Source organism: Myodes glareolus, chromosome 1 (assembly GCF_982192425.1).
Source record: "Myodes glareolus chromosome 1, mMyoGla1.1, whole genome shotgun sequence".
Classification (NCBI taxonomy): domain Eukaryota; kingdom Metazoa; phylum Chordata; class Mammalia; order Rodentia; family Cricetidae; genus Myodes; species Myodes glareolus.
Genome location: NC_142026.1, coordinates 88,385,700 through 88,410,490, shown reverse-complemented (window position 1 = coordinate 88,410,490; position 24,791 = coordinate 88,385,700). Strand labels below are relative to the sequence as shown.

The 24,791-nt window shown below is 45.3% G+C and overlaps 1 protein-coding gene across 2 annotated transcripts in view; it reads right to left on the bottom strand.

The window, feature by feature from the left end:
• Positions 1–24,791, bottom strand: part of Armc2 (armadillo repeat containing 2) — a 105,297-nt gene that overhangs the window by 53,802 nt on the left and 26,704 nt on the right. For both annotated transcript variants that reach the window (XM_048425353.3, XM_048425352.3), the window contains exons 6-10: positions 15,143–15,219; positions 9,756–9,854; positions 6,124–6,299; positions 1,734–1,836; positions 44–264 (exon numbers count right to left, since the gene is read on the bottom strand). In XM_048425353.3, the coding sequence (XP_048281310.3) occupies positions 44–264; positions 1,734–1,836; positions 6,124–6,299; positions 9,756–9,854; positions 15,143–15,219 (676 nt within the window). The remainder of the gene's footprint in view (positions 1–43; positions 265–1,733; positions 1,837–6,123; positions 6,300–9,755; positions 9,855–15,142; positions 15,220–24,791) is intronic.

Genomic DNA, 24,791 nt, shown 5'->3' with positions numbered 1-24,791 from the left:
TTTAAGCTAACACCATTTGCACCTCCTTCAGATAAACCCTTACCTGGACTAACAAGTTGCCCCAATTGGGCAGGCATGCGCCGGACTTCATGTCCTCATTCATTTGCTTCATCAGCGTTGTCAATGTTTCCACCGCGCCTTTGCTGACCATCTCAGTGAGGAACCCTGGACTCCCGGAAATGAATTTCAGAGCCCCCATGCAGTATAAGAAGGCTTCGGGGTTACTTTGTAGGTCTTCGGCCCTCAGCACCTCCAATAATGACTCTGCCAAAGAGACAAATTTCTATGAATGTCTAAGGAAAACAGAAAATTAGATGCTGGCACACAATTTGTAAAATATATTCATCGGAAGCTACGTGCAGATACTCCCCGCTCCTCCTCGAGGAGCAAAGTCTCAACTACAGCGAAACTCCACGCTAGCCAGGAGGGCAGAAGGAGAGGCTGTTCATATGCAAACAAGAAAGCCTTCTTTTATCTAAATGCCATTCCTTGGTTCTTAGTAATATTTACCAGAGTTTATTTTTAAGGTACAAAAATGTCAAGTTATTGTCTAATACCGGTAACAAAAGCAATCTAAGAATTAAATGTCAACAGATCGCGAGAAGGCATTTGTTGCTTCTCCTAATGGGACACGGATCTCATGGGAACTTCAATAGCAATCTGTTACGGAAAGGATATTTTGGGTATAGCGCTCACCCCTTCCCAGATGGTTTAAGAATGCCTCCCTCCCTAAGCATGTTGACAACATCTATACTCTCAGCATTAGGGAATCCGAGGCAGGAAGATGGCAGCAAATGTGAGCCTAACCTGTGCTATGCTTAGAGGGAGACCCTGTCTCTACAAACAGGCTGAAGCTCTTGGTAGAGGGCTCATGGGCTTTGTCCTAAATTCGATCCCCACTACTGTTCCAAACAAACAAACAAACAAAGAAACTTTAACAACAAAACCCCGCTGACTGACCCAGATTCCAGCTGATTTGAGCAATGTCAGATGGAGACACCGTGTTCAAGTGTAAGAATGCCAAAGAGAACATCAGATTCTGTGTTCTGATCTGTAACACCCAGTTAAGCCATCTGATGTTGGACATTCTTTTCTTCAACCTTGGTTTTGTCCCTGTCTGCTGAGCTCTTTGTCCCTTGTTACCCAAGAAAGGATCACAGTGCTTTTCACGGCTGCCTCTCCCGCGGGAACAGCACAGCTCCCAAAGGCTTCTCATCATGGTAACTCTGTCTACTTAATTATTTAGGGACACGGGAATTGGGCATCGTTAGCTAGGCTGCGAACGTAGGTAAAATGTCTGTAGCTCCGTAGTGAACCGCGTCCACGCCAGCATTCTGTAAAAGTCACAACCATCTTTCCAATCCTCCCCCCACCACTTATTTCTATTATATCAAGAGACTACAATTTTTGATTATGTCAAAAACTTTTAGGTGTGTTTATTGTAACAGTAAACTCCAGACCTAGGAAATGACTTTTTTTTACACAGTGTTGCCTCAAGTCATACAACATTCCTACACACATTAAAGGAGGAAAACCAAAACCCAGTCTGTCACACCAGACTCGAAACGCTGCTTTAAAGCCAGCGTGGGAAGCAGGGAAAGACAGCCGCCACACCTCTGCATTTCCCTAGAAACTCAAATGTCTCAGTACCCTTCTCTTTCATTTTCCTCTACGGACTTGGCATCTGTGCTCGGGCGCAGCGTCCTCACCACAGAGCGCTGACTGAGACTCACCCAGGATGTTGTCACTCTGCATCAGGGCATCGTTCTCCTCGCTCCTGCTGATTTTAAATACCAGTTTGCAGACATTCAGAAGGTTCTTTCTGCTCACTTTAAGCTGCAGGGAAAGAACACGCTTGTATTTCGACGGCAGAGGTAACAACCAACTCAACACCGCCAAAACCTCCACACTCAGCGCAGGGAGAGGGTTTGAAACTTAAGAAATGATCCAGGGAAGAACCTAGAAAAGTTGGGGCCATGCTGTGTCAGCTATAATATCTAACATGGTTCCAGAAACATGAACACTTTATTAGCAAGGGTTTGTTTCTCACTATGAAACATTTTGCACTGATATGTAAAGCTATTAGATGTTTTTTAAAGAGTGTGTCAGTAAATAGAGTAATTGATTTAGAACACAACAGTGAAGGATGAAGGATACCAAAGTCAAAATTAAACTGATCTAGAATAACATCCGTTGAGGAGAAAGGGAAAGAAAACACAAAGGAAACCCGTCCCCTCGGTCATTTGCATCAAAGAATTAAAACCGATACTTTGGATTAGACTGTGCTGTGCTTATTCGTAGGGCTATTTCTGGAATGCTTTGAGATAATCATTGTTTGAAGCTGAAATTACTCTCTAAACTGCACAACGAAACTAAGTCAATTAAACACAAGGCAATTTAGAAGTGCGTTTTCTTTTATAAAAATAGAGTGGCTAGCAGAACCAAGATCTACCCTAGCTGCACATTTACCTAAAGTAGTAGAGAATGGCCAATAATGGGGAACAGTCTAACAAACGGTGAAAGAACAAAACTATTAAATTAAGAAAGCACTCCATAAAAGAATACTGCTTGTGTTTTGTTTGCTTTGCTTTGTTGAGGCGGGGTCTCACTGTGTAGGCCAGGATGGCCTTGAATTTACAAAGATTCACTTGTGTGCTTCCTGAGTGCTGGCATTAAAGGGATGTGCCACCGGGCCCACACAATACTCTTATTATCATTATTATTATTATTATTATTATTATTATTATTTTGTTTATTTGTGTGTATGTATATGTGTGATAGAAGTGTGTGTGTGTGATAGTGTGTGTGTGTGTGTGTGAGAGAGAGAGAGAGAGAGAGAGAGAGAGAGAGAGATAGAGATAGTGAGTGTGAAGAAGCCAGAAGACAATTTGTAGGAGTTGGCTCTCTCTATCACGTGGATTCTGGGGCTCAAACTCAGCCTATCAGGCTTAAAAAGGAAAACATGTATAATTTCTGGGTCAGGTATGGTGTGCTCTGCAGCAGTGTGAAAGACTGTCTGTAGGAACGGGTCCTCTGAACAAATAAATACTCAGTATGCAAATGATGGCACAAGGGTCATTATTTTCCTATTTAAAAAGTTATCTCTAATATTTTTATTGAGTTTTCAATTAATTCTAAAAAAGATAATAGAGTATGCCCGAGTTATGTGTTAGATCCACAAATGGCACTGAGCCCTGTTCATGGGTTGAGCTGTTCCCTAAGGGAGACAATGCTGGACCTGCGGGCTGTGGCTGGTGAGGCAGAGGGAGGTGGGGGGAGGGCACACAGATGAGCAGCTCCCCCTCCTGCTTCTGCTCTGGGCCTGTGCACAGTGACCTGAGACCCTTGCCCATCAGGGATCACCCCTGCTCTGCAGACCCACCTGCAGAGCTGCCTCCCACCGGGTAAGAAAACAGAGACAGGAACTTCAAAACTAAGGCAGTGATTACAACATGGCTTTATACCCCAGCCAATGAGCTGAAGCAAACAGAAATCCCTTTCCGCATCTGGGCCGGGCAGAGGTGCTGGCAGACTCCACTGGGAGGCTGAACTCTCTGGCCAGTTCATCTTCCTAGTGTGGCTGGGTAGCCTGTGCTCTACACCTGACAAAACGCCCCAAGAAATGAATCAAACGCAGCTCTCACCCTGTCTTCCAGCTTTCATTTGCAGTAAAAAGGAACAAGGAACAAAAACAAAATCAACCGACAAAAAAAAAAAAAAAAAAAAACCAAACAAGTGTCTGTGTTTCATCCAAGTGCGGAGCACTGTGGCCAGCACTGCGGAGGTCAGAGGTGCTGGCTGAGGCCCTGTCTCCTCCTGAGAGTTCAGTGATGGATCCTGGGGGTCTGGCTGCTTTGTGCACAGATGTTCCCAGGGCTACGGCAAATTCCTGGGATGCAAGGTTTCTAGGTAGGGTCGTTTTCTTCTTAAATTAAAAATGATGCTTTTGTTTTGTTTGGTTTTCCAAATTAAAGAAGTTTGAAATCATTTCTGTCCTTCCCACTATATCCAATTCAAATAACACATTGGGGATTTCTTCTGATTCTTATCCTCTGCAAAAGGTGCTAGATTTTTTTTATACTTCCAGAATATAGTTGCACTCCTATTGAATATGTTTGTGTTCTTTGAATACGTATTACAGACTGACATATTTTCATAAGAGTTTTTAAAAACAGGGGTTAAAATTAAAATGGCTGCCTGGCAGATCTCTATTGAGCCAAAGAATTCAAGAAATTGGAACAACTCACATGTTTACTGCATGTTTTAAAATAAATGCTGTTAAATGTTTGAACTGTAACGTCAAACTGGTGGGCAAAAAAGTAACCACAAGAAGAAAAATTCCAGTATAGAACTTAGGGCTCTGTATATCTTTAGCCTTTGTTCATTTCCCTCCACAGTTCTTAGGATATGGTGTCTTGAGAATTTATACAGAACTATGTCCTAAAGCCTCATCTAAACTGGATCACCCCTGGGATGTCACAGGAGATCCAAGCAGCCAATAGGAAATTGCATACCATTGCTTTGACGCTCCCTTCTGACCTGGTGGCTCTATAGTGGGTAAGAAGGCACCAGCCTGGCACTAGAGGGGTGGTTCAGTGCTTAAGAACCCTGGCTGCTTTTGTGGAGGAGCCACTTCAGCTCCCAGCACCCACACAATGGCTCACAACCACCAGTAACTGCAGTCCCAGGGAATCCAATGCCCTCTTCTGGCCTCCACAGGACGAGGCACACACATGGCGCACATACACACATGCAGGGGCAACACTCAGAAACATAAAATAATTAAAAGAAGAAGAAAGAGGCACCAACCCACTTAATGCTGCATCAGAACTTAACTGCACCTAGACTCTTTGGGGAAGGCAGCATTGTTTAACCTACTTAAGTTTTACTCACTTAACATCCAGTTCATAAGGCCTAATTCAGTTAAACTGTGATACACACACACACACACAGAACTGATCTGCCCAGCATCACCAATAACTGTGCTAACATTTTCACTGCAAAACATTAATAGTTCTGTGGTTCATTCTGTCTCCTCTTTTCTTTCCTCCTTCCTGTTTTTTTTGGTAAATTATGAAACAAAACATCTAAAATCCAGGTGAAAAGGTAAAGCCAGTCCCTGAGTGCTGGCAACCTGGGTCCTCCCTGGGACAACTCCCTCATCAGAGCCCTAGAATGGAAATACTCTTTCAAGGGCATGTGCACTGAGTCACACATTCCTACCTCTGAGGAGAGAATGGGTAGCTTATGACGACAGCTAAGTAAGGGTGTGGTCTCTACCCAAAGTGACACAGAAAACGTGGCTTATTCTGCTTCTGAAAGGCTTCATTATCCAGATGAAATGGACATGTTCACTGCACTGTTAGGACACTGGGCTTCCTTCCACTCAGCCCACTTTCCCATCTTCCTCTGCACCACTGACGGGCGAACAGGGGCATTTTCTGTTGTTATCCATTTGCTGTTGACGCTCTCTTAGGACATTCCAGGATGGCTATGGTGTATCTTTTGGTTCTGACGGCGTGCGGCTATGACAACACAGCTACCCACCAGGCTTTGCTCTGGGCAGAGCTGCCACCGGCTTTTATTTGGTCTTGGCCTTTTCTTCTAACACTTTGCAGAGAACTTCTATGGCCACCGAGGGACCTTCCTGTGACCACACGCAGCTGGTTTCCTCTTTCACACTGGTTCACAAAGCACCTGGCCTTTGCCTTTATTTTAAATCATAAGACAATGCTGGGCTCCGGGCAGAAACCCAGGGCAAAAACAACAACCCGCACTGTCCCGAACTGCCCGATCTAGCTGTTTGAACAATTGGACTGAAAATGTTTGCTGTTGTAAATTTTTCTTCCCTCTCTTGACTTTCCTTTCTCTATCTTCCTTTTAAAATAAATTCTAGGCACAGTCCGGACACAAGCCTGTTGGGATAGTCCCTATATGCTCAGCTTTATTCCTAAGGAATCACTTTCTCATCTGGTTCTGGGATGTGAGTTTACTGTCTTAATTTTTTCCAAGATTCTAAACAGACACAATGCATTTTTCATCATTTTGCAATATGTACAAACCCAGCATTTGGCAAAGCACCGATGGGGTGCAGTCTGCTAGGACAAAGAAAGACAAACTTACTGCTAGGATAAGTTTTGCAAGTTTCAGGCTGAGCGGGTCTGAGCCAGCATCCACTAGTTTATACAGCGTCTTCAGCAGGACATTTCTTCCCCTGAACTTCTTACCCAGCAAGCACCCTTCCTCCAACGTGTGATGGAGCTGCGTGCAAGCAGCACACATTGCTTCAATGTCGTCTTCTGTCAGAGCAAAGAGAATGCGTTTTCAGATATGCCAGACATGCATCCTCTAGACACCTCCAGATTCCCACAAGCCCGTCTCCTTTCTCCTGTCACTCCCGTCTACTTGACCGTTTCCATCTCTGCTCCGTCTCCTCGGTTAACGGATTTATTAAACAGTCACTTGGCTTATCTAGAACAAGCGCCTTCCAAAGCCTCTCTTTGGCCTCCTTTCAAAGCGCCCTCCACCTGGGCTCTCTTCGGTCTCACTGAGGCACGCCATTTGCATTCCTGCCTCTATTTCTTCAAACAAGTTGCGTGACTCCAAAGGACTAAATATTGCCCTGCAGGGCTATTGATTTTTCACATGTGAATAGGTGTGTTGTGCTACACACAGACAGATGCTATAAGTGAGTAGGGATCCTGAGGGGCACCCCTGCGTGGCAGAGTAAGAATAACATGTAGATAAGATACAACTTAACTTCAAACAAGCTTGCCTCCTAATTATCTGTTGATAACAATGGTATATTCCTTTCAAATGACTGTCGTCTGGGGGAAGAGAAGTCATGACATTCACCATTATCATCAAAGATGGGACTTTTAAAAAGATGTTAGTTAGGAAAGAGGGAGAGGAGAACATTCTATTTTGGAGCTGCCATTCTGAGGGCAGTGATTTTTGAGAGCAGTTTAACCAGTTGGAAGGGAGCACAAGGGGAAAGAAACAAACTCAAGGTATAGCATGCTCTGTTGGGAAGTACTGCCTCTGATAGAGCCCATCAAAAAACTTAAAAGTGGGAAGCCGATCTTAAATAAATACCATAATGTGAGCTCAGACACCGACATGGAGGAAGTGTGCACCAGCAAGAGGAAGTGACTCAGACCATTTTTAGCTCTTTTCAACAATAACATCTAAGAAAAAAAAAAGCTTTAACCTCAATAACCGAGTACTCCCCCCAAAGCCTCTCGGGCATGCTCTTGAATAGTGAGCTGGTGGGAAATGACCTAGCCCAAGCTGAGACACAGGGGGACCTGGGCTCTGCTGTGGGAAGCACTTCTGTTCTGTTGCTGCGTTTCTCTCCTCTGGCTGGCTGCCTCCTCGCTAGTCCAGGCTTTGGGGCTCTACTCAAGGCTGTTGTAGTTTACAAAGACATTGGGAAGAAAGGCTCAAGGGTCAGAGTTCCAGCCACTGCTCAAGTGAGCTGTGCCGCTCAGCTGACTGGCTGTAATAGCTCCAAAAGACACCTGGAATACTGCACTCCACAGGCTGAGGCAGGAGGATGGCACGTTCAAGGTCAGCCTGGGCCACTTATGGAGGGTTTTTCAAGAAGCCAAAGCAAAACAAAACAGAAAGGCACCAGGCCTGAGAAGACGTTTCTAGGAGCTGAAGCTGGTTAAGGGTTTCCAGTGTGAGACAGTAATAGGGTCACTGAGAAACTTTGCTTCCAAGTCACTCTTTAATCACAAAGGGAAGCCCAGCAGCTACACAGAGCCGGAGCCCAGCAGATACCACCTGACCCAAATGATTAAAATTCACATTTCCAGTAAGGGAAAGGTCAGCACATGGGCCTCCTGCCGTGATACAGGAGGAAGATGCAGCTTAAGTGTGTGGCTGGCTATTCCTGCCCCAAAGGCCCGAGCTGGGTCTCAGCTGAGAACAGAGGAGGAAAACGGATGGGTGGGATGTTCTCTACAATAAATAGCCGGGTTTTCTCACTTGTCTCTGGACCCTGAAAGGGCTGTGACCGATGACTGAAACTTATGATCCAGGGGCTTTCTTTTTCTAGAAAGGAAATCAGAGGACAATAAGCATGCAGGAAGATGTGTATGGTCGAACGGTCACTGCCAGATGTGGATGGGAACACCCTGCTCCTAGGCAGGATTTGTAAGGTGTTGTATGGTCAGATGTGGAAGAGAACACCCTGCTTCCAAAGCTAACAGACAGAAAACCAAAGGCCGAAGTAGCTAAGATTTGGGGTTCTTCGTTTTTATTTTGTTTCAGTTTGAGACAAAGTCTCATTATGTAGTGGAGGCTGACCTCGAAAATGTTAGCAATGTGTTCTCAAAAAGTTCTAGAAAGAAAGAAAGAAAAAAGACCAGAGTGACTGGAAGCAGAGAGAGGGGAACACATGGAGAGATGGTAAGGCAGTGCGGAGCACCAGTACTGGGGAATATGGGAGAGGGCAGACAGGATTTTTAATTCTTCTATTAACTATTTTAACTAATCTATTAACCACTAACCACTTAGCGAATCAAAGGAACTGCACAGTGTCAGGGCAACCGGACTTCATGACGCTTGCTGGCTTTAGATTTATCTAGGGACAAAGATGTGATATTTCTTAGTTTTACTTGCAGGTCCTGTTTTTGACACAGGTTCTTGCTATGGAGAAATCCAGCTATGGAACACAGTTTCCCCTAGGCCTGCTATTTCACACCCAAAATCTCAGTGAGGTCCTGAATGTGCTCGATTGTAACTGGTAGGCAGAGCGCTGGGCATCTACTGACGACCCCATCGAGGGAAGATCTGCCCTCCAGGCAGGCCTCCAACCTGAAGGCCTCTGATGGGGTTTCCAACCCTTCTCACTTGATCTGCACTCCTTTCCTGAAGCAATGGCCCAGACTTCACAGGCCAAGCTAACAGGAAAGTGGAAATAACAACTCCAGTGAGGAAATGCTGTTACGTTCATCCCCCCCAGATTTGGAAAGGCAAAGGGTTCTGGAGGTGATATGGCTTCATCCATCTTTTATTATAGAGTTCACATGTAGCACCAAGTACCTGCTGAGAGCACCGAGGCCAGAAAACCTGCCCAGAGGGCCCACCCCTGGGGAGCACAGCCTAGCACAGAACCACTGTGCACACGGTACTAAGCATGGGGATTGCTCTGTAGCTCTGACCAAGAATCCAGAGGGTTCTGGTTCACCTTTCTAAATGGAATTGTGAAAAAGTTGGGCAGCATCCTCTCGGCAGCTCCCCACACCCTCCCAGGAATGCCTCATTGTGGCCCTTTGGAGTGCTGGACAGGACACATCCCAGGCCACTTCTTGAGCTGTGTGAGTGGTCTCCCTGACAGAGGGACTTAGCCCCAGGAGTAGAATCAACAAAACCACGGGCACAGCTCTTGCTGTACAGGTTGTGTGGCCCACTCAGTCCAAGAGATCTGCTTTTCCGGACCTTCTAGAATGCAAACAGTCTCCCTGAAGAGGCAGACACAGCGCTTCTTCAAGGAGAGGAGATGCATGACCTGCTCAACTGGGGAGCTTTGGAAGCTGGCTCTCCCAGTACATTCCGAGGATAATTTTACTCACTAACAATTTGGTTTGCATAGTATTTACTATACAGATTTACAGGGTAAGCAAATACATGGCATGTTTTCAACATATCCACAGAAACAATCGTCAAAGTACACTGAAAATATCAGGGCAATGGGGAGCAGCAAATACATGCGAAGTTTTGATTTAAAACAAGAACTGTTGCTTTACCCTTTTCTAATTCACGCAGAATTGGTTCAATCCGTGCTTTCCAAAAGACTTCATCTACTTCTATTTCTGTCTCCTGTTCCTGTAAGCTGGCTCTTGAGGCTGCAAAGGAATTCGGAGAAGGAAAAAGCATTGTGAAAATGGACTCGTAACAGGGCACACTCAGAAGCCGCTCTTTTGTGTCGCTGAAATGAATTAAGAACAGAATCAAATCTCACTTTGTCCTAAGCCCCAACTCTAAGGAGAAACATGGGTCTTCTCATCAAAGTACCCTAAAGAAAACTCGAATGAATTAATTCAAAAAAAAAAAAAAAGAAAAACAGAACTTACAAGTGGGATTAGAATACTTCATAGAGTAGAATGCTTTGTAAAGGTTGCTGGCCACAGGAATACAAACTGGTTTAAGTTACTTTTTTACTTAAAAATTTCCCTCTGTAACATATAACAGACAGCTACATACACATATATGTATATATACACATACATACATACATATATAAAGACTAAAAGCTGAAAGCACTTTATAAAAATCCTAGCCCTTTCGGAACAGACCCTATAGAGGAAGTAACACCAACGCTATGCTTTCCCCGGGGTAGGAGAGATGCCTTGTTCCCCACTCCAGCTCTATTATTGACCTGTACGGTGACCTTTGTCTATCTAGCTTAGAATCTTTCCAAGCCCGTTTCCTCATCAGCAAAGGGGAGAATATTTACTTTTAGGATTATGAAAGCTAAATGTCACAACAGAGGCAAAACTCCGCCTGAGTGCCACACGTCAGGCAACATTGAGGATCTGTGAACTTCCTTTCCCTGGCTAAACAAATGGGTGACAGCTGATGGGTGTCGCCTCTACGCCACCAAGGGCTACACAAACTCAAGGGGGCAATGCTGCCACTGACTGCATCCTGGACACAGAAGAGGGACTATTATGGGATGCACTTTTCTTCTTCCATTTCTCCTCCCTTCCCCATCTTCTGAAACAAGGTCTCATGCTGTCCTGGATCTTAGTACGTAGCCCAGGCCAACCTTGAACACACACAGGAGTGGTTCTCCTGCCTTGGGTTCCCAGGATCACAGGTGTGAGCTGGCACACCCAGCTGAGGCTGCTGTTTCGTTGCTTCTTACTTCTGAAGATGGAGAAAGCGGAATCCGGGTAGAAGCTACATCACCCTCCTAAGGTCACACAACTCCTCTGCTCTTACCACTCAGCTCCACTGCCAACCAACAGATTAAAGGGCAACAATGTACGAAAGAGAATTCACAGACAAAGTGGCAAATCAGGATTCCACCTTGTACCGGCAGTATCTCAAGTCACCAACCAGAGCTGGGGGCACCTCTACACGGAGGCCTTCCCAGCCTCCTCCTCTAATGTCTGCCTCCTGTGCCCCTAACCTGGCATCAGAAAAATGTAGACGAGCTGTTGGGAATCTTAAGAGCCCAATCAGTAGATTCTACACACAACCATCTTTATTTATTTATGATTTTTACAATTCTTGATTTATTTACTGCATTTTCCTCTGGACTTCAGCACTTACATATAGGCATACCTATACACAGTTACATACATAAACACATAATTAAAAATAAGTCTTAGAATAAAAGAAAACCACTGAACTCTTCTCAACCGCCTGTACAAAGTGCAGAGAACTCTGTGGATAACCCATAGTGGCTTGCGTTTAAAATTTCATTTGAATTCAGCGGTGTCTGAAATGAATCTTCAAGCCACCAAACAGGAACCACCCCTCTCCCCCAAGCACTGGTATCTCCCAGGAAAGCGGGGAAGCTGTACAATTAACTCCTGCCTTCCAGTGCCCATGCTCTGCCCCCTCCAGTGCATTATGGGAGTGTCTACTCTCTGCTGCAAGTGTGCTGGCTTTTTTTTTTTTTTTAAATCAAACCTTGCTTGTGTAGGCTGGGCAAGCTGAGCATGGGAAACCCTGGGGCACCAAAGCAAACGGGGAATTCTTGACAACTAGACGGTTGTTAAATGGTAAAGATACAATGTAGTCGAAACAGGAAGACTTTGGTTAAGCTATCAAATCCATAAGCAAGACTTTATAAAGCAAAACTGAATTGTCGTTCTGGGCCAGGTGTAGGGCAGGATTTAGAAAAGCCTAAACTTCAGAAAGGGAGCAGTGTTCACCAGAGGCTCTTCCTTGAGCAGGTACCCTACAGCACCGTCCATGAACAGTACCACTAACGGATCCACACTGCAGCCCTGGTCAGATCTGCCATTGCCACTCCCTGTGCTTGAGAGATATCCCAACTTTCGGAACGTTGAAGTTTTCAGAACAGGAGATAAAAGGTTGTAGACCATCACCTTAGCCTTTTGGATCTTTGAATATGCCTGAACTGGATAAAGCACATGTATATGATTCTGAAGTAAATATGAATATCCAAGCAGTCTAATACTACAGCTGCTCATAGTCCTCGGTAGCTAACGTATTTAAAGGTCGGAGTATATAAACAAAATCAGCATTTATGAACGCAAATGACAATCCAGAAGTTGATAGATAAGTCAATATTAATAAATGTCCTTGACAAATTTATGAAACACTTAAATTTACTAGGAATGGGGCTGGGGATGGCTTGGTGGGTAAAGTACCTGTGATTCCAAGCCTAAGCACCTGAGAAGAAGCAAGGCATGGTGCTGTACACCTGTGACCCAGAGACAGGCGGTTTCTGTGAGCTTCCTGGTCAGTTCAGTGTAACCAAAATGTGAGCTCCAGGTATGATGAGAGACTCTGCCTCGAAAAATAAGGTGCAGAGTGAAAGAAAGGACACACGGCACTGACTTGTGACATCTACGGGAGCACGAGCCTACTCCACACACCAGAACCCAAAAACGACTACAAAGTCAGGCTTTACATCTGTATGATATTCAAAAACAAAACACCAAAAACCCAACAACACCTGTGTGGTGTGCTCTTTGGTGTACAGGTACAAGAAAGCACAGTCAGCAACTAGTTCCTCAGGAAGAGAGAGATCAGACAGCACATTTATCCAGAAAGAGAGGGTTTTCAAGGTGAGTCAAAAAATCAGAAAAGGCTAGCTGCCTCCTTAGGACCATTCCAGAACCAACGAGACTCATTTGAGAAGTCAGCCACACTATGTGGTCTTCTCTCAGGAATCCCCAACTATGTGGTCGCCTCTGGCTATGGTCTTGTCACTTCTTTATCCCCACGCTGTCCTCATTGCCCCACCACCTCCATTCTAGACATTATTCCCAGTTAACTCTAGAAACAGAAGCATGTGCACGCACACACACGCACGCATGCACACGCACACATGCACTCTCACACACTTTGTCTCAGTCTTGGGGAACAACTTGAAAATTTAAAAACACACTTTCATCTAGGCTCACAGTTTGCTAAATATAAGAATTACGATTCAACAGGAAATTGGGTAAGTCAGGCAGAAGGACTGCCTGTTTTTGAAGATTCTGCTGCCTCAGTGGTTACAGTTGCTGACCGCAGCTCTGAGTTTTGGACACAGCTTGACACAATGTTAGGACGGGCTGCTGTTTTTAGCATGCAGATGCAAAGCCCTTGGCAACAGCTGTCTTGGGACTTGGAAGGGCTTAGATTCTTCTGAGCTCTGGATCCACTCCCTGTGACCACGAAGAGCCTCCCTCCTGAGGAGAAGCTAATTTGAAGAGAACACTTCACCCAGTGCTAGTTTTATTGTCATTTTTATTTTTGTTGAGACAAAGTCTTACTGTGTTGCTCAACCCAGCCTGCAATTCATAATCCTCCTGCCTCTGATTCCAAAATGTCCAGATTATAGATGTATAATCACCCATCCAGACATAAACTTTTGTATGAATGAACAAAAAAAATAAAGAATGTAGCAAACACCTGTGCAATCCTGACCAGCTTGGTCCAATATTGACATTGTGCCACATAAGAATCTTTTTCTTTCTTTTAAGGACTTAAAACCTTGTAGCACTGAAGCCTTCTTTATGCCTACCCTGTCCATCTTCTTCCACTCGGGGGTTACTAGCCATCAGAATGGGAGTGACAGAACTTTGTCTTGCCAGATGTGGCACAGAGATCCCTAATTCTTGTTCCCATAACTAACGTTTCATCCGCTGCTTGTATTGACTCCAGTCAATGTTACAAATGCCCACTGGTTCACTTCTCACGCCATAGTTTGTACCATTTCTAGTCCTTGGTCTAGTTCCTCGAGCAGAATAAAGCTCCCAAAGGACTTTTTATAGTAAAATGTTAGAGTTTCATTAAAATAAATGGGCAGTGTTTTTGAACTTGAGTGACACCAATGTCAAGTTTGGCCATCCTCCAGATATATTCAGTCTGTAATTCCTGTGAGCATCTATCCACACTGAAGGCATCAGACTTGGGTACTGGTAAGACTAAAGAGAGATAATAAAAAATTAGGAAACAAATGTTGGTTTCTGAGCAAGTTGGTTCTAGTTTTGAAGTTGATGAACAGAGAATTGTCAATCAGGATGCAGTGTGGTACTCTAAACCCCCTAAACAGCCTATGACTTCCACCTGACAGTTGTCTTTGAAAAACAAGTCCCATTGGCTTAACAACATGGAGATGTTGATGGTGAAGAATGTTGATGGTGATATGCTGAGGTTGAAAGATGCTGAGGATAAAGGATGCCAAGGGTGAAAGATGCTGAGGATAAAGGATGCCGAGGATGAGAGATGCCGAGGGTGAAGGATGTTGAGGGTGAAGGATGTCGAGGGTGAAGGATGCCGAGGGTGAAGGATGCCGAGGGTGAAGGATGCCAAGGGTGAAGGATGCTGAGGGTGAAGGGTGTCGAGGGTGAAGGATGCCGAGGGTGAAGGATGTCGAGGGTGAAGGATGCTGAGGGTGAAGGATGCTGAGGGTGAAGGATGTTGAGGGTGAAGGATGCCGAGGGTGAAGGATGCCGAGGGTGAAGGATGCCGAGGGTGAAGGATGCTGAGGGTGAAGGGTGTCGAGGGTGAAGGATGCTGAGGGTGAAGGATGTCGAGGGTGAAGGATGCTGAGGGTGAAGGATGTTGAGGGTGAAGGGTGTCGAGGGTGAAGGATGTCGAGGGTGAAGGATGCTGAGGGTGAAGGATGCTGAGGGTGAAGGATGTTGAGGGTGAAGGATGCCGAGGGTGAAGGATGCCGAGGGTGAAGGATGCCGAGGGTGAAGGATGCCGAGGGTGAAGGGTGTCGAGGGTGAAGGATGCTGAGGGTGAAGGATGTCGAGGGTGAAGGATGCTGAGGGTGAAGGATGTTGAGGGTGAAGGGTGTCGAGGGTGAAGGATGTCGAGGGTGAAGGATGCTGAGGGTGAAGGATGTTGAGGGTGAAGGGTGTCGAGGGTGAAGGATGCTGAGGGTGAAGGATGCTGAGGGTGAAGGACGTTGAGGGCAAGCACACAAGTATCTTACCTGATCTGGTTTCCCGCCTGCTCAGGTCTGAGCTGCTAGGACATGAGGAGGCCCTGGCATGCCGCTTCCCCTGGTCCCTAGGAGGAATAAATGAAACAGAATGCTATTTCTATTTTTATAAACTGCAATAGTTTAAGAGATGGTGTTTAATTGTCTGCTTTAATCTACCTTACCTTCTAAGATTTATCCGCAAGAACACAAGTCTATTGACTTAACAGTATGAAATATAACACTAGTAGGAAAATAATAATAATAATAATAATAATAATAATAATAATAAATCCAAAGTTGACTGGGGAAAATGGTTAAGGATATAGACCACAAGAGGGCGGTGTTACAACACGAAACAGAATTGGAAAACAGTGAAGCCAGCCCAATGTGCCCAAGGTCACACAACAGGGTCAGCTCTGGAATGCAGAGCTTCTAATTTTCAACCCACTATTCTTCCCATCGCATCATGGTATGTCCCAGTCCCACTTTAAAACTTACTTCAATTAATATTCTCTAAAAATATTCATAGAAATATTTTAAATGTTAAAACAAATGAGAAAGTATATTTAGGCAAGCCCTAGATGAGAAGCATTTTGAATTCCAAGCAAGAGTGGGCCTGGCTTGTCATGGAGGTGCCTGACTTTGTGCGTGGTTACCCGGCTGCAACCTTTCTCAGCTATAGTTGACTTGAGGGTATTATCTTTTTCTATATCTGTACAAGGTGTGGGAGGGGGCAAGAGAGGGCGAAGGAGGTGAAATGACAAAAATACATCAGATACAGCTATCAAGGCCAAGGAACCCATTATTATCTATAATTAATATATGCAAATAAAAACAGGGCTGGTGAGATGGCTCAAAGGGAAATGGTGCTTGCCCTGCAAGTCGGGTGACTTAGGCTTGATTCCCCGAGTCCATGTAGAGATGGAAGGAAAGACCTGACTCCACAGTTTACCCTCCGGCCTCCACATGTGTGCTACAATGTATGCTCATCATAATGCATAAAACCTTAAAATTAAAACCTTCAATGGGATGGAAAACCAAGGGATTTACTGTATTTTTCATTTCTAGCTATAGCCTGAAATTTCAATATTAAGAGTTTCACATATATGATGTATGTGTGTATACAAGTGTGTGCATATGTGTGTGTGCATGTGTGTGTGTTTTCTGAACACACACCGAAATTATCCAGACAGTTTGCAGCTTACAGCACTACCCCCAAGTACCTATCCAGTCTCTCCAACTCAAGGCCTGGGGTGAGGTTGGCTCCATGACGCCTCATCTGTGCAGCCTCACGCTTAGAAAAGAAGAGCATGAGGCCATTCCGTATGTGCACATGCTTGGCAGTCCTGTGCCCCAACTCCCCCAAAGAGAGAGGCGTTGGACTCACCACCACCATACATGGTCATCGCTGTGGGTGGACACTGAGTGGGTGGACGCCTCCCCCAGCTTAAGTTCATATCCTGGGTCAACATTCACAGCCTCATGACCTTGGAAACCTACTCGGCTTAGGGCTCCCCATCCTCAGACAAAGGCAAGACTTCTGCTTAGGCTGTCAGGTGGCACACTAAGGGAACTTAGCAAGTTGTCTGTACTATTTTTGTTTTCCTTTGAGTCTCCAGGCTCCAGGAGGAACAATCAGTGTCTGATGCCAGGTGGGACAAAGATGTGGACATCAGAAAGGGTTCCAAGTGGCACACGGGATCAGAGTCACGGAAGAGTAGCTGTGAGCTGGAGACCCCAGGCCTCCAGGATGCTCCCCTGAGAGGACACAGGCATCAGGAGGAGGGAAGAAGTGGACGTTTGTGCAGTTGGCCCATTCCTGGAAAGAGGACCTAACGGAGGATGGGGTCACAACCGCTGGGGACCAAGGAAAGAGGTGCTGTCTGGCCAAGGCAAACAGCTGTGTGTCCACAGCTGCTAAAGTTCTGCACAGGTGTGAGCAAGAAAGACAGACACGGAGAGAAAGTCAGAGCTGCATGGGCTGGCCAGTTTAGGAGGTGGCATCAGGGCATCGGTGAGTTCAAGGTGTTTCAGTGCATCACCCTGACACCACAACAGCAGTCTTGCTGGTCACATCCCACCGGTAGATCAGTCAGTTCCTCTGCCGACATGTGCAGCCAAGGCAGACGTCCCCATGCAGTTCAGACCTCCGCACGTTATTAAATTCCACCATCGTATCGGCAGTGATTTCCTGCCTATCAGATGTATTTATGTCCGCATTCAGTCATCCAGAGTAACTGTTCCTCCCAGCTTCCTGCTCCATGTTATTAAACAGCATTATTAAATTTTTCACAATGATTTTTTTTTTGATGTGCCCAAATAAAACAATCCTGGAAATTGGTCACTGTGCTCTTCTATGACATTCTTTTTAGAGGAAGAAAGCCGCCATTTCATTCGTTGGGACATCAATCTGCAAGTGGAAACTGAATTCCGAAGGCCTTCAGCGTCAGTGGCATTCACTGGCTCACACGACCTAAAGTGACTTAGTAGTGCGAGGCTTTAAGAAAGGTGTCGCCAGGGTTTGGGTTGTCCATCTCAGCAATGCTCTTAGCTTCTGGCTATAGGGTAAAGTCCTGGTGAAAACAGAATTTTCCGCATGGTTTTCCTGGGGCCTATCCTCTACAGTCGCCATGTTTCAGGAGGCAAAGTCTCCTGGCCCCTGTCATTGACAAAGGTCTTACGCTTCACTTGAACTATTAGAACCAACTGCAGCAAGCAATGCTATACAAAACTGACGGCATTCCTGCAGCCCACGGTGGATGGCACAATCAATCATCCCGACCACATCCATTGCTGGACCATAAATACCCCAAGGAAATAAAATAATAGCTCTTTAAAATATTTCAAAAGTATAGATTTTGCTATAATTCAAGGCAGTTCTTCTAGTTATGATGACAGTTCTTCAATTAAGGATCAGCAAATGTTTTCTTAAAGGGACAGCTAGTATTTTATATATTTATAATTTGGGGGCTAAGTGGCAAAGTCAAGGATAAATTATACGTGTGTGTGTATAATCCTTTAATATTTAAAAAATTTTAAAATATTTAAACCATTTTTTAAACTCAGGAACTGTAAAAAATAATTTAAAGCATATAGACAAACAGATTTGGCTCCTTGGCTGAAACAGTAATAAAATAACATGGGTAATAATAGCTAGTTAGATTTGGTTGTTTTTGTTTTTGATTTTGTTTTGCTTTTTCAAGACAGGGATTCTTCGTGCAGCCATAGCCATCCTGGAACTCACTCTGTAGACCAGGCTGGCCTCAAACTCAGAGATCTGCCTGCCTCCACCTCCTGAGTGCTGGGATTAAAGGCGTGAGCCACCACTGCCAGACTACTAATTAGATTTAGAATTAAGAAAAAAAAATCCAATTTAGGAAAAGTTACATCTATAGAAAATGAAAATGGAAATTCAAAGAATTATTAGAAGAAAAGGCAAATGTGCAAACTTTGAACAGAAGTTTTCTTTGTCTTAAGAAAAAGACATTTCATTTTTAATACTGGCTTCAAGAGGATACTGAATGAAATCAGGTGGCAAATGTCTAGACTTTGTCAGTCACAGAGTCAGCTCCGCTGCTGCTAAGTGACCCCAGCCACAGACAGTATGCAAATGCAAGAGTCAAGCTGGGTTCCAACAAACCTCACCCTCAAAAGCAAGACTTGGGCTTTGGTTTACTACTCTGCTAAACCTTGCCTTCTTGACACTTTGACTGCAATTCTGGAATGTCACCATCAGGGGGTGCTAGTCCCTTCCTCTTCTGACTCAAACTCAGTGAGAGGAGGTGGGTCTGAGCCTCGGGGTCTGGGCTTCTTTGTGCACCCAGGGCCACACCTAAGCAGCAAGTGTGGAGACACACCTGGAGGTGCCTCAAAACCAGGTTTGTCACCCCAGGACCGCTCACATAGCAAGTGGGAAGAGACAAGCATGGCAGCTGCAGAACCTTTATGCCCCATGCCTGTCTTCCCTCCATGGAAACATCTTCAGCCATTTCAGCAACATTACTCTACTTTCTTAAAAGAGCAATGACTTCATTTCTTTTGTGTGTGTGATATAAATAAAGTAACATCTATTATTTTTAAAAGGTCCGGTAATAATCAAAAGTACAAAGAAGCCTTTAAAAAAATCCTCCCAGATCCTACTAGCCAGAAATAAATCATTATTATATGGTAAATACTGTTCCAGGTACATTTTGCATGCACGTGCACACATGAAGGAAAGAACAGGAGCATAACCAGAAGGGAGGGTAGGGATGGACACAATCATATCACACATTATTCTAATGAGAAAGCCTAGACAGAGAAGCCAGAAATTCATGTGAAACTGGAGGAACCACAGAGCTCCAGAGGAAATGAATCTTCTCAAGAGATGTTAGTTTTTAAAAGCTCTCTCTAAAGTTTAGAAAAAAATAACGAAGAACATTAGAATGCTGAAAGCATCACTGCGAAACTACTTCAACGTCAATCTGAGAAACCTGCTTCTCACCCAAGTGGCGAGATTCGCAGTCACACTTCCTCCCACACGGGGGGTTTGGGTGCTTGTATTTGACCACACTGCTAAGGTTTCTGTTCTGTAACTATCTAGGTTTGTTCCGTCTTCATAATGTGAAAATAAACTTACCACAGATGCTTTTACCAAATCCTTTTCAATGTGAAGTCTTGAATTCTGACTCATCATTCCATTGTCTAAGAATTTTCTAGAAAGTGCATGAATACACTTCCCAGCTTGCTGTCCTTTGAATGAAGGACAAATGATTACAGATACAATCTTGGTCTCTCTCTCTCTCTCTCTCTCTCTCTCTCTCTCTCTCTCTCTTTACACTCCTTTCTCTCCTGGCAACGAGAGATGCTCAGGTAAAGCCAGAGAGCAATTTGCCCTTCTCTCCTTTGCTGTGGCTGGCTTGTTGGGCCTGAGTGGTCACTGAACGCTTTCTTCACCCAGCCAAGAATTACCAAGTGTATCTGGTGTGAGCACTGCTGGAAATGTCGTACTGTGAATTCTTCCATAGCAGATTCTGTTGGGATGCCAATTGTCTATTTGTGTTTAAGTCTTTACTGTAGAAAGATATCTTTTAATATATCTTAATTTTTTGTTTCTTTTGTTTATTAGCTCTGATTTTCCATGGGTTGTTGCAAACTTTGAGGAAATACGTAGATAACTTGGAAGAGTGCCTGGTACCCAGTTCCAAGTGAGTCCGTGCTAGGAAGGGACCTAGAGGAGGTGGGGGTTAACCTTCCAAAACAGTTTCCTCCTTCTACCTCGCTCTCAGTCTCCCCACCCATTCTCCCAGCTTTATCCTTTCTGATCTCTCTCTGTGATTTCTTCTGGCCTGAGCCACACAGCTCACACTCCCAGCTTCTTTTATTCTAATTGTTAAGCGTCTTTCCTCTCCCTGTTCACATATTTCTCTTTCATTTCTTTTTTGAGCTCTGCCTTTTTTTTGTTGTTGTTTGTTTATTTTTTGATCTTGAGGGTTTATAATCTCCAATTTGATTTTCTGCAACCCACAGAACTCAACCCCTTCCTAAAGAGAGAACAATTCAGCCATCCATACTTCCCGTGAACACTTGAGACTCTCGGGGCCTTTCTTCTGGGATGCATTTTCTTCCTCTCTCTTTGTTATGTTCCTGGTGAAGCTCAAGTCCTAGGAGACTTCTTATCCTTATATTATTTGTCTTATATTATTATAAGTATCCTTATAGTATGATATGTCTTTCCTTGTTGAGGCTGAATATAACCCAGAAAGTGCGAGAGCTGAAACCCTGAACAGCCGGTCCATTCCTTTGTAGACTTGGGAAGGTGTACTCCCCTGGTGTGTGCAGAGCAACCCCTGACACGCATGCAAGCCCTCTTACATGATAGACAGCATCTTTACATTCTAATTTGTTAAACCAGCTTGACATACAAGAGAGACCAGCCTTGATCCTGGATCTCCACTCCCTCTCCCCTCCCCACTCTGCTCACAGGCAATGAAAAGGGTATGTCACCCTGAGATCCACCCCGCCCTCTGGTCATTTCATGATCTGTATCTTGAGTGGAGTCTCCCACAGGGGCGTTTTTCGCTTATCTTGAGGCCCGCCCACATCCTTCCATCTCATCTCTCTCATCACCAGCAACTCGGTGAAGAAACAGACTGACTTCTAACGCAACTTTCTCAAAGGCTGAGGAGCTGTGTCGCACCCCTCAATCTTTCTGCTTTCATCTAAATTCCATACAGTCTGGAAAGTTAACTAGACTTTCAGACTGTTATGTTCCAGGTAAAAACCTAGTCTGGGATACGTAAACTGCCCCTCACCCCAGACCCAAGAAAAGAAGGAAGGTAAAAAGAGGAAAAAGGACATCTTGGCTGTGACAACAGCTCTAGAGCTGGGTCTAGAAGTTTCATAGTCACTGAACTTGACTACTATCTCCATCCTCGGCTCTCTGCTCCTGGAGGACGTCCCTTTCCACGGTAGTGAAAGGGTCATCTTAAGCTGTAGGGCACATGATTTTCCCAACTTGAGGGCCTGGACAGAGGCCACTCTCCTCAAAAGCCTTGGTGTAGCCCAGGGAGTCCGGACAGCCTGGATTACTTAGACTGTGTGCTCGGTTCTGAATCACTGTGCTAGCCGGGCACTGGCGGACCCTACTAGCTGGCCCTGAAAAGGCAGGTCAGAGAGGAACGGGCAGCCTTCACTCAAACAAAGCCAGAGCATGTACCATCTACAAAGGAAGCAGGCTAGTTCCCCGTAGGGAAGCTGAAGTCCATGTTTAATAGTTCTGGGTTGGGTCCATTATTTCCCCTGCTTCACTGACATTTTAAATCTTTGCTGCTGTTACTTTTTTTTTTTTGCATGCTTTGTTTGTTTTAACCAGGCGCCTCTCCTTCCTTTCTTTTATTTCTTTCTTTTTCCCTTCCTTTGTTCTTTCTCCCTTTCACTGCTTTAGGAGACAGGATTTTAGGTGGCCTGGGATGACCTCCAGCTTGACAGACAGGGAGCCTGGCCTTGCTCCGAGCCTCCTGCTTCTGCTTCCCTAAGAGCAGTGTTTGCTGCCACACGGGCTTTTAGGTTGCATTCCCACCACACCAAAGGCCCTTGACATCTTACAAGTAAGGCTTTCAAGCCTTAGTCACCATTCCACAGCCTGCAGCGGAGGCCTGAAGGAGGAGGGCGAAGGGGGCAGTCATTTCCATCATAAACACAAAACAGAGCCCTCGGGAATGTCCGGTGACTTGCCAGGGATGTACAGCTAAATCGAGTCATGGAGAGACCCTGGAACCTGGCTCCCAGTGACAGCCAGCCCTGTTCACAGCCATCCGCCACCCAGGGTGTGACAGCGAGGTAGCTGCCCTTGTTCCCAAAGCACGCCGACTGGAACACACTTATACAGCCTTAAGTACTTATGCGTTACATAAAGGGGCTCATGGCTGCACCCACAGGTGGGTGGATGGATGGATGGGTGGAGGCAGGCAGCACACTTTTACAAAATGCCAGCTCTCCTGAGCTCAATCCCTGTGGTGACAGAGTAGGAGATCATGGAGTGTGGGCGAGAACAGACCTCTAAACCTCCACCGAAGCGGCACGTGGAGGTTGTAGCAACCGCAACCGGCACACGAATGACGACAGCCTCCTGAGTATGTGTGAGCGGCTTCTCTGTCAGGGTTTCGTCACTTCGTTTCTGATGCTACCTTGCTGAGCAAATGGGTTACCCCGCCCCGCGCCCCATAATAAGTATAAAGTTAAACTCCAGGGCATCCTGAAGGTCCGAATTATCCATATTTTAAATTAAAAGTACACAAATCAATGCAAGTTTGCTGAAATAAATTCTTTCCTCTCCTGAACCAGAGAAGCCTGGAGGACCCCAAGTTGGGAGCCAGCAAATCCTCCTTTGCTAGGTCCTTCCATGAGCTCACATTGCTCCTCAGCCCACACTCATCGCCAACCCCCAGCTACCCTACTCCCCCAGTTACTTCCTCCCCCTCCCCCTACTCCCCCCACTCTCCTTCTCCCCCACTCCTTGCCCACTCTCATCTCCACCCCCACCTCCATCCCTGTCTACCAGCTCCTGCCAGCTCATCTCACTGATGAGACTCTTCATTTTTCTGCTTTACAGTCTCAGGATTAGGATCAAAACAAAACAAAAACCGTGCTAATTGAGGAGAGGATGCACCCAGCAAAAGTGGGAATACTCCACTGCTTAGTGGAGGCCATTTCTTGGAATTACAGTCACTCAAATGTTTACAAGAAACAATTATTGAATGTCCCGGACTGATTCACAAACGTAATTAATGAGAGAATTGCTAAGAGTTTCCATTTTCTCGTTTGCTTTAACCCCACCATATAAACTTTTCTGTTGGCATTCCTTCAGAAAATTCCACCCAGTGCTGGACGGAGGCAGAGGCTGATTCAGGCTCAGAGACATCACGAGAGCAAACTCCAAACTCCACACAACCATCCCATGAGACAAAAGGAGAATAATTAGAGATGCTGCCAGCGCCTGGGCATTTTGAACAGACAGGAGGAAGGGCCTGTCCAGGCCCCTAATGGGTTTGTCTTTTGCTGTTTGTGGGAAAAAGTATGTCACTAAAATGCCCCTGCTGTCCCAGAAAGACGAGGCATAACGAAGAACCCTGGTGTGTCTGATTGTTTCACAACATCTGAAGTTTCACGGGAATAAACAAACAAATGGCTTCACTCTTGTCTGCCTGTCTCTAGTCAATTTGCATTACTGTAAGGAGGGGCGCAGGGGAGAAACGCTCTCTTCCTGTGGGGCACCAGCCCTGCTGCTTCCCATGCTGGGGTGACACAGAGTTCCACAGCCTGCTTGTCACTCACCAATGGGAAAAGTGCTGCCTGCCTGCAAGGGCCCGTTTGATGCCCCCTGTTCGGCTCCCAGAGTCCTAATTTGAAGTTGTTCTCTTCCACTTAAGGCGATATGTCATCTTTCCCTTAATTTGAAAAATGTCCTGAATGCCAAGCAACATCACAAGGACCTCTAGGTTGCCTAATATAAATTCTCTGTGCGACACTCTTTAGGCTGTGTCAGCCGGCAAGGTCGGCCCAGCTAAACTAACAAGCTGCCAGTGGCCACTTCGGGGTGGGGGTGTGGTGGTCTGTGTGGAAGCGCCAGCATCAGATCCAGAATCTAAAATAAGAGCAACAAGGACTCGGGGCCTAAAATGGCCAGTGGAATTTAATCTTGTTAAACAAATTTGAACTGGGCATTTGTCCATGATGACCCAATGGAAAGTTCTAGAAAAAAAAAGATCTTTAACTGAGTAACGCTGCTTATCTTAGCATCAGTACTGACCAGGGCTGGGACACAGCCTGTCCTCTGTTCTCTCTGCTCCTCCAACCTCTAGACCTAAGGTTTTAGTAAATCACCGTGGTAGGAATGAGCATGAAGCCCACACAAGGCTTCTCCCTCCACTACCCCTCAGTGTGGTAAAATACACTCCCCACCATTCAGGTATGAGGGGCAAACCCATCCTTCGGGGTGTTTCTGTGTTAACCACTAATTAACATAATAAATATTTAAACCAAGTTTCTACTGGAGAATAACACAAGTGCCCACTCTTGTGGAATTTACAACAGTGGACTAAAGCAAAAGGTGGTCAGGAGGGACCCCAGGCCCAGTCAGAACCCCCAAATACTACAGAGACAGAAACCGTCCTTACTC